This window comes from Phaethon lepturus, unplaced genomic scaffold (assembly GCF_000687285.1).
Source record: "Phaethon lepturus isolate BGI_N335 unplaced genomic scaffold, ASM68728v1 scaffold11425, whole genome shotgun sequence".
Classification (NCBI taxonomy): domain Eukaryota; kingdom Metazoa; phylum Chordata; class Aves; order Phaethontiformes; family Phaethontidae; genus Phaethon; species Phaethon lepturus.
In genome coordinates, this window is record NW_010542683.1 from 16484 (window position 1) to 27172 (window position 10689).

Below are 10689 nucleotides of genomic sequence, written 5' to 3' on the forward strand. Positions count from 1 at the left end.
AGCAAAATAGCATTAAAGATTTTATGTAACCACCTATTTTCATATAAAAACTGAACGTGAGAGCAACATTAGTATGTTTAACTCACTGAACGCAAGATTAGGTTGAGGCATATGCAAGAACTATTGCGATGTTTTTAAAGACAGCATCAATGTTTTCATTGTAACATTATCTTTAAATATTGCTGAACACAAGACTTTCCCTGAGGTGTAAACATCAAATAACTTGAACAGCTTTACACATCAGCCCCATTAAACAGTTTATTACAACACTACATCTACTGTAATCAAAGTGGTGCTGTGTACAGACATTATCATATGAACAGTTTAACATGAACAAACTACTATAAAAACAAGCATTTACTTGACTTTTTCCAATTGCTTGCACATTATAATTGCCAAATGTATATAACCAGTAATAAAGTTGCAAAAGCTATAAGGTTTAAATCACACAGGTTTCCCTCAAATAAAACAGTTAAGCAACATAAAAAAGTAAAAGAGCTACTGGTTACCATGTATGCAGATTTGCTTTATTCAGATCTATTCCTGTTCATTTTATCCATGAATCCTTACAGGCTCAGTTCAATCACATGAAGCAAACTGCTGGACAAGCATCTTTCCTTGAAGAATGTATCTTGTCTTGCACGCTGTTCCTCTTCCTTCAGCTGTAATGTGTCAAAATTTGTGATGTAGATTTTGCTAGTCCCCATAATACATAGAAAATTGTTGCCTTATCTATACATACACAAGTCGTGCATCTACGTCACCATAATGTAAACTAACACAAAATACCCAGAAGCAGTAGCTACTTGCGTGTGCACGAAATTGTCTTCTAATACAATAGTTAAAAATAAAATTAATGTTCTTGTACAACAAAGTTGAAAGAGTATCAATTTCACAGTTGAAGTATTGAACGATAAAGGAAGAAATAGCTACTGTTCCTGTGACTGATAGAAACATTTATATAGAACATTTCCTAAGGTATGCATTCTACAAGAGTAAACTAACAAGCACATAAGGTAATTTTACCACAGCTAGATTTTTTACATTTTTACCTGCCCACTTACAGAAGTTTTAAGCTGGTTTGACATTTAAGTAAGGCACTGATTGCATAATGAAGTGGATGGCTCACAGCTCATTAACATTTAAAAGTGCACAGAAACTGATACCAGTACTTCAAAATTTTCAGACTAGCAGCAAGCAGGATGGGCTTCACACAGCTAAAAATACACGCTTGCAGTTTAATCACAAGAACCCACTTTTCAAATAATACAATATAGATTTGCAGGTTTCCTCACCTACTTGCCCTAGAAAAAACCCCAAGCCCTACTTCCTACTCTGATCTATTTTGGCAAATTAAGGAACCACACCAGAGTTAATTACTCTAAGAGTTCACAAAATACTTGGGATGGTATAATTCCATACACTGGATTTCAGTTGAATTCCATTACAAAACAATTAGCTATCTTCATTTCATTAATAATTCACAATTTCAACATTCAGTAATTTCAAAATAGTTTAAATCAAATTGTTCAAAAAACCAACACATTAAATTGTTCATTTGAAAAACAAGACATTTAGAGGAGCAATTTCGTGAACGTGCACCAGTACACAGCTGTCAAATATTCTTCTACCAGTATAATAATTTCAAAGCAGTTGGGAAAACAAAGCACTCAATTTTTGCATGAACAATTGACACATTTCTTCTTCCTTTCCTCAAAGTGACTTTTAATAATAAAAACTTAAAAAAACCCCCGTATAACCAAGTAGGGTCTATACGCTACAATATGCACATAAATTAGTCCAAATCCAAAGCAGTAACTGGAATTTCTTTTCTTATTCGCAGACTTTGTTCCCAAGACATGGCTGTACTGACCAGCAACTACTTTTGGGGAAGTTCCTTCCCCAGAGACCAAAGTTTCCATAGGCGTTTTTAATTAGTAGCAAAGTGACAAAGTGCTGTCTCCACCAGAAGATGTGTTCAGAGTTGCAAGCTAAGTTAGCACAGACAGGGGAGAATCTCATTTTTTTAGTGGAGAAAGTAAGTATATGACAGCTGTGAGACTGCATGTCAGAATTTGCTGCTCTCATACAATTGCTGTGGCAAGAATTATGGATCTTTAAGACTTCTGTGGCAACAGTTAACAGATCCAAAGCACCATTTATATGACTTATAATACTAGCATAAGAAAACTTCACTTCTTGGGAATAATTTGCTAGATTTCTAAGGGTACTTATGGATCTACCGGAACTTTAAAGAATGCATAATAAACTGGACTTAGGATTAATACTTTTCAGTATAGGGCTCTTAAGATGGTCAGCACCACACTGAACCTTCACTTTGAAAAACATGACCAACTAAAATCCAAAGTAGTGTACATTTTGTTTCCAAGTATTCTGCCACTGTATTTTGGCAAAACCGGAAACCTTTGTGGTTCCAAAAAAAAAGAAATAAATCCGTATGGATTATACCTTCATGCTCAGATCTTTTCATTATTCTACAAGGAAGTAGAATATTGAAGTAAAAAACAACTTTTAAAAAAAAAAAAAGATTAAATCTCTAGTCAGTACTGCTCGGCAATGCTGTTTTCCATCTGCCTCAAGCTCATATAAGCTATCCGTCCCAAGCATGTGTTAGGTTTGTACAATTTAACACCATACAGCAATCAGTTTCTCAACATTTCTACTAATAAACCCCAAATTTCAGACTTAACTGTTAAATAGTTATTTTGTGGTTTAAAAGTTAGGGTTCTACGCCAGAACATATCACAAATGAAATCCCAGAACTTAAGTGATTAAACATTTTTGTATTTATGCAAGATGCAACTTGAGCATTTTTTTTCCCACAAAGACAGACTCTTACAACAAAACCCAAAAGATTTCTTACATAAAGCATCTTGCAGTAGCAACGCTAATTTTTTCCCTTTAATTCCAATTATCCAAATAAGCATGTAAAAGCTTTAAACAGCTTTTAGATGTGTTAAAATTCTACAGTATTTTAAAGCTGTATGTGCATACACCCATCAAGTTTAATTATAGTAGTGTAGCAATTTCTGATATTTTCAGAGACTGAATTTCAATGTCCCAACATGTTCACATTTCAGTAAAATGCAAGATAAACATTTGTCATCATATCCTAACAGCTCCTAAGAATTACTTCACGTAATTCTCCTTTATTTTACTCTATACATAAAGAAAAAAAATACACAAAGCAGAAGTCCCACAGAAAGTATCAGCTTAAAAGCCAAAATTTGTTTTACCTTAACCTACATTCCAGAACATCACAAGCCTCCAAATACTGTGATGCTTTAGCTATAACACAGTTAGAAAGAAGGAATTTCAAACTTGACTCTGTATTTTTCTTTCTGCATGTAAGCTGAGATACATATGTGATTCTGTCCATCATACATGTACAATCAGACTATTTTACCACCACTAGCACCTTCTTCCATTTGTTGCATTTTTCCACCCCTATTATTATTGTACTTACCTGGTATCTTTGTTCAATCTTAGTGTGTAATTTAAGATCAACACCAGAACAATTTCCTGATTTTATAAATAATTTTAAATAGGAAGAAAAAGAACGCTTCCAAACTAGTTTCACTCATCATATGCCTTTTTTCTACTATCCCAGCCTGTCTATTCACCAAAAATAACTGATGAACAGAGAGGTGTGTTCAGAAAACTCAATCTTTAGTTTACAAATTAGAAGATGTGAATTATTGGCAAGTATCTTTCACATTAATATATGAGGAAGACACAAAAAGGTAGATCAGGCTGCCACAGAAAAACATAAAAATGAAGAGATCTTTTTTTTTTTTTGGTAAAAAAGAAATCTTAGTTCTCAAACCACAATGAGCAAAGCAAAAAAATGACTTTGTTCATTCTTTGGAGAAGACTGCATCAAACCAACATTTTCACTGGCAAGTAACTTATTTATGTTTCAAATGCTATAAAGCCTTAAAAGTTTCTTGGGGAACCTCCACACAGCTCAAATTTGTCAAAACTACTGATTTCACAAACCAAAGGAAAAAAGCACAGGATGTAGCGAATACAAAAATATAAGCGTGTCTAAAGACACCTCAGAAGACAACAAAATTACAGCAACATGTTCATGGAAAAAATTAAAGTTATGCAGTTATGCATTTGAAAATAAACAGAGTAAGATTTTCAGTTCATTTTCCCAATCATGTCTTCACCCTCAAGAAAATGAGAGAAATCACTGAACATTAAGAAACAAACTATATGTTTCTGTAAAGCACCAGAATAGCCATGAAATAGGCTTTAAGAAGCACAGAAAACAGTGGCACTGCTTACCTCTTTGACTCTACAATGGATTTCAAATCCTGAATCAGATGCACAAGGCATGATTTCTCTGATGAATGCTAAATGCAATAGAATAGTGCCAGCCCCACATATGTGCTTCCTCAAAAATACACATTTAAAAAAAAAATGAGAGATCAGGTAAATAGTGTTCCTAATAGCTTAATACTAAGAAGATCTGAAATAATCCTAGACAGGTACATATACCCAGGTCTTGAACAGTGCTACGACACAGTTCACGTAAAAGTTCTGTTATTAACTAGAAGCTTATTATTAAAATAACTTAGAAAAATACGCATTTTCCTATTCATTTACAAGGTTTCTTAAAAGGCTAATTTCATGCTTCACTTGATGTTTAAGTGGTTGTTAACACACTGTTACAGGGCAGTTCCTACTTATACAAGCAAAAATATAATGAATATTACTTCAACTATCAGTACCATTTCCCCTCCTACTGACACCAAAAAAATTCCAATCATGTTAGTTCTTAGATCACTCCAAAGCTGGAACTATTTCAGAGAGAGCTGAGAGGAGTTTTTGAAGAAGCCTCAGAAGCACATTAGATTTTAAATTATTTTGCTTACAGTGGTTTGAGAGCAGAAAAATCAGAAAAAAACATGAAATATGGAATACAAAGTCTACATACATATCAACTGTTACAATGTTAGTGTGTTTTTGTCTTTGCAATTCAGTCCAAATCCAGTTTAAATAGGAAATAATCAATCAACCCAATAACAAAAACATAAAATGAAAAACTTAACATTCAGCAGTTATAGAAGTTCAGACAGATTAAGATTGGGACAATGTATCAGCTAGAAATACATCATTGAGTATCAGTTAAACTAAAAAAAGTTTCTATCTAAAAAAAGTCAGGACTCATGCTGATGAAGTTACATTAGTATTCTGTTTGTACACATTAATTTTGCTGTTTATCTTTCTAAATACCATTCTAATGGATCCTTAGTTTTCTTGACTAATACAGGTGAGACATTTGTTTTAAATCCATTGTTCTCTTTTATACCTATAGGCTTTCTACAAGCAAAGGCAAGATGTTTCAAGGAAACATTCAGTTTATAGTAATTCTGTCGAATGGATTATCAATGTACACGAAGCCTTACTCAAGTGAAGGCGCAAAAGTCTTGGAAGAATTTCATTTTATAACATGAAGTGTACAAACAGAAGTGTAAATACCTGCTAAGGTACATCTAAACTTTTTAATAGAGTTTTATTATTACGACCACATTTAGTAAGTTATTCCAATTTAACCCATCTCTATAAATGTAATACAGTACAAACTGAATTTCACTGTATACAAAAATGTTCACAATGGACCTTTAAAATTCTTCTAAACTAGATGTGTAACACTTCAAAAAAAATGCCAGTACAGTATCACAGTTATGACTATAGGTACACAATAAGGAGAAGTATAGGTGCCATTCATAGGGTGCAGGCACAGAGGCAACTTTATGTTATCTGGCAAAACACAGTAATATGGGGAGTAACTCTTTTCAGCACTGCTGATATTTATTAAATGACTGAGACTGTTAAATCCGTTTATGAATATTAATCAATGTAAAGAACGAAACAAAAAAATGTATGGCAACATACATCTTCGTGAAAATGAAACATACAAACCAGGAGATAACTATTTCTCATGTGTGTGTGTATATAAATATATAAAAACAAAACTACAATAAAGCCCTTCATTAAGACAGCAACAAGACAAAATGTTTACAACTTAACTTTAAAAAAATACCAAATGCTTTCATTTACATGCAGAATACTAAGTTTGCCCTTTAAATCAAGTTCTTAGGACCTATTTTCTTCTTTGCACAAGGGAATTCTCACCTATGCAACCCCTCTGGAAAGCGAAGAGAAGTCCCAGCACACAACAAAGTTGAAGTTGCATACATAAATCCCACCTGAACTGAGACTGAAACCACAGTCTCACTTTAAAATTGTGCTTTGGAAACTATAAAATGCAACCTAATGCTATTTGATATGTTTTCTTGGGGTGACAGAGTAGGGAATCTGTACTTAGCACAACAACTCTGTATCTACATGCACAACACTAAATACACAAAAATTAAAGCTAGATTAATAAAGTATGCCAAGGGGAAAAAAAAATTATCTTAAATTCCAGGTTATTAACAATTTTTAGTATGGCTTGCTCATCTCCACCAGAAGGAAGACACTCTGGAAATGCATCCATCACTCAGCTCAATGGTTACCTCCTATTAATAACAACTGTTTGCAAATATCACCACCACTCATTTCTCATAAAAGGTAAAAATCCAGTTCAACAAAAGAAATTGCATTTACTTTTGTTAAAACTGTATTTTTATGTTCTGGTATTTTAGAATTAAGAACCACAGTTGCTATTTTTATGCAATTTCAGAAGTATTTCTACCAATCCACTTTTCATAGCAAAAAGTAGCATTAGCAGATATATACTGCCAACTTTTACCTTCCTATTTAAGCCTTTGACTCCCCTTCCCTAGGTCAATTACTGTTTTGTGTGTCCTGTTGGTGTATGAACCCAAGACAACACCCCACTTAATACTCAGTACACTAGAGCATTTAATATCAGAATTTGTTCTTTCCCAAAGTAGTCACTGACACAAAAGCCTGACTGAAAAACTGACATTTAACTAATACAAAATTCTATTTTCACTTAGGAGTATACTACATTTTGTATGATTTCTAAAATGTTTTGCACTAAACTTCTGTAAATGAACTTCCATCAATAAATACCACATGCAAATCTGGAAGCTAAATATGAGGGTAAATGTAAGAAATGGAAGTTGGGCAGACAGGCAAGTCTGCAAGCTTCAATTTTAGTGTAGATGTAGAGGGAAAGGGAAAAAGACTGCTGCAGAGAAACTAATACGTAGGTTTTTTCCAATTGTCAAATATAAGGAACCACGGGTAGCTTGAATTCCCAATCCTCAAAATGGTACATTATATAACGTGATGAACATTTCTATGTATTTTAAAGCTCTCAGCAGTACACTGAAAAAAGCATTATTTAGCATGCTACTCTGTAGCTATCTAGACATTTTATGCATGCAAGACTGCAGATACATGAAATAAAAGAACACATTAGTTTATGAACAACCAGCAAAGAAACAATCCTTGTATAATACATTTGTTTACTAGTCTTCAGAAAACAACTTTGCTATCAGAGTGGGGAGGAAGTAAAAAATCAGGGTGGTGAGGAACAACTGATCATAAATCTTATTGAAAATAACACCTGAATTTAGCTAAAAGGCAGAAGATACTGACAGGTCACATTTCATAAAATAAAGAGCAAAGTCTGGGTATATTTCCTGAATTTGAGTAAAACTCACTGGAATAAAAAAAACACAAACAAAACACACAAAAAACCAAAACAAAACAAAAAAACAAAGCAATGCCATACTTATGCAAGGACAGCAACTGTATGTACATGTGTTCCCTAAATTGAAATAATCCACACATGACATCTGAAGGGCTAAATGCTGCAGTCCTTACACAAGCACATTTTTTAAATGCAAGATTAGTTTTTTACAATACAAATAAGAAATACAACCATAAATTTAATACAAACTTCTAAGACTATAAAAAAAAGCAGATTTACCAGTCTGGGTTACTGCTTTTTTTAAGAGTTTGTATAATTGCATTTCATACAATCTGCAAACATTTAATACCACCTAAAATTAAAAAGGCAGCATGCAAACTGCAGAAGATAATCACACAAATACTCCCTCCCAAGACCAGTTACCTGTTGTTACTTACCTACATTCATGTCAGATGCTGCAAGAAGAAAGTGATTCAGTACATACTGCAGGACCATTTAAATACAGATATTAATGGTGTAAATAATCCCAAACCTAGAGTAGTTATTTTTAGTAAGTCAGTAACAGTGAAGTTCAACAACATGAAACAAATGCTCACCTTCTTTAACGATGACGATATTCTCTCTCTCTGTCTCGTTCTCTGTCACGATCTCTGTCGCGATCACGATGCCTCTCTCTTTCACGGCTTCTTTCCCGATAATAGTCATCATGACGATCTCTACTACGTGATTTGTGGCGCCTACTTTTTTCTCGTGACCTACTGTGGTCCCTCTCTCTGGATCGCTCACGTCTTCTAAAAGAAATTACTTCATTAAATTTTTCTTGAAAATACAAGCCAGCCACATGCCAATTTTGTATTCAGTTTACGAGTACAAATTTCATCAAAAAAGGACATGACAAATATCTGTTCACTGTGATGCAGGTATGATTTTGTATGTAACATGAAAGATAGCCACCACCTTTTATACCAGCTAAGAACTCAGTTACAGACAGTAAGGTGCATCCACTGTCTAATCTATCAAGGAAAAGTCAGGAAGTACACACTCAGAATGGAGGACGAGATGGCTGAAATCACCTGGGGGGAGTACACCATACCTCAAACAATCACTACAACGTGGCTGCTAATCTGTGCACTGAAAGTACGTGCCAAAACCAGCTGTCTTTGTGTTTTTAATATTCAAGGCCAACTATACTACTGCTACAGTAGCCAAATGAACTGCTGGCTCAGTGTTTGCCCTAACTTTGAAAGGAGCATTACTTAAGTTTTGAAAGAAATACCAATCTCTTATTTGTATTAGGTAGAAGAGTTCATGAATTTCAAATCTACCTACTCTCAATTTTTAGTTGTATGAAAAAGGACAACAGCAAAAATCATTCTGCCCAGCTTCTTTTCCCCCCAACTCAAGTGTATTTCTACTGGGACAAGTGTGAAGAAAATTACTTTTAAGCAAAATGAAAATTGGCATCAAATATCCTCAATCTTAATTTTCAACAGCAAAGTCTAATAAAAGTTACTACTGGACATCTTAATTACTAAAGGATAATTCTATTTTGAAGCTTACACAGTGCAAGAGTACCATGGAGGAAAGGATACTAAATAAAACTAAGAGTTAAATTTAAGCTAGTCAGATCAATTTTGAAAAGAGGGTTAATTAAAAGGCAGCTACGTTCGGGCAATCCCTATTTGGTTCTTTCACATATTTCTTGTGCAACTCAGCAAATCACTACATTTCTTACATTTCTTTACTATTTTCTTTTCTGGGAACTAGTCCTGTGCTACACCTTCCCTTTTATAAGTAAGGGCAGATGGAAAAGGAAAGTTTTACCTGGATCCAGAACCATAAGACTTGGACTCAATTCCATGAAGGCAGTCCTGAAGAGAGCTAATAAGTACTTTACAGCGATCATCCGCAGATACTTTGGACTGTTTAATTAAGGAAATTGCAGTTACCAAGGTCTCTATAGCACTTCCATAGTCCCCTGAAAATGACAGAAGATCCTGATCAGAAAATTGTTCAAATTAAAGCAAAGATTTTTTTCTGTAATAGTATTACTATTTCTAGTATCTTCTCTTCAACAGCCATCCAGATAATTTCCTGTAGAACCAAATATTAAAATACCGTTCAGGTCAGTACTCAGAAGGCATTCTCAGAAACTAGCTGGAGCACAGTACAGTATCAGTTATAGGCTGTACCTAAATTCAGCCTGTTAGGAAAATGTGGCTTCAGGGTTGCCAGTTTCCCAATGCAAAAACTATAAACTCTTTTCAGTTGGGTAGAATGGCAAACACATAAATTGAGTTTTACTAACCAGCACTGGCATCTGATACAGCTCTCGAAATGGCACTGCTTGAGATCGCCCTATTTCTATTCATGATTTCTTCAAATTCTGCTTCACTTAGAGGTGTCCTTGCAGCATCCATTTCTCTGCAAGCAATAAAACTAGTATTTAAAAGATTAAGAAAAACTTCAGAAGATATCATTGCAGTTTTAAAAATCCAAGTTTGCAACTTTAAGCAAAGTGACAAACAGAAAAGAAAGCAGGATCTGGGTTTGGTTTTGGGTTTTGTTAAAGACCATGTTACAGTATAAAATCCTGAAAGCTAAAAAGAAAACAAAACAAAACAAAAGATAAAAAACAATTAAGACATTGCTGTATAAACAGACTTATTGTTGTTCATCCCATCTATTTTGAAGCTTCAGCACCATTTAATACGGTGCTTTACAAATATGTATAATTTTCATAAAATCCTTGAAGGTATGTAAACAGATACAATCCCAATTGAATGGATGTGGAAATACATGTACATAGGCAATGCGACTTTGAGCAAAATTAGAGATCATTTTTATAACAATACTGGAATTAGAACTATATGATCCTGTTTCCCAGATTTTAACTAAGACCAGAATGCTATAACTTATGAAAAGCATATATAGTTTATCATCTTTAAACCACTCAATTTTCTGAATGATACTTCAACATTTTACAACCCTTTTTTTTTTTTTTTTTTTTTTTTTTTTGGTCAAGTTCA

At 33.9% G+C, this 10689-nt stretch overlaps 1 protein-coding gene across 1 annotated transcript in view; it reads right to left on the bottom strand.

Moving 5' to 3' along the window:
• Positions 1-244: 244 nt before the first annotated feature.
• Positions 245-10689, bottom strand: part of CPSF6 (cleavage and polyadenylation specific factor 6, 68kDa) — a 17857-nt gene continuing 7412 nt past the window's right edge. Inside the window, exons 8-11 of the mRNA XM_010288111.1 lie at positions 9969-10084; positions 9485-9638; positions 8257-8448; positions 245-662 (exon numbers count right to left, since the gene is read on the bottom strand). Coding sequence (XP_010286413.1) covers positions 8262-8448; positions 9485-9638; positions 9969-10084 — 457 coding nt within the window. The 3' untranslated portion in view covers positions 245-662; positions 8257-8261. The remainder of the gene's footprint in view (positions 663-8256; positions 8449-9484; positions 9639-9968; positions 10085-10689) is intronic.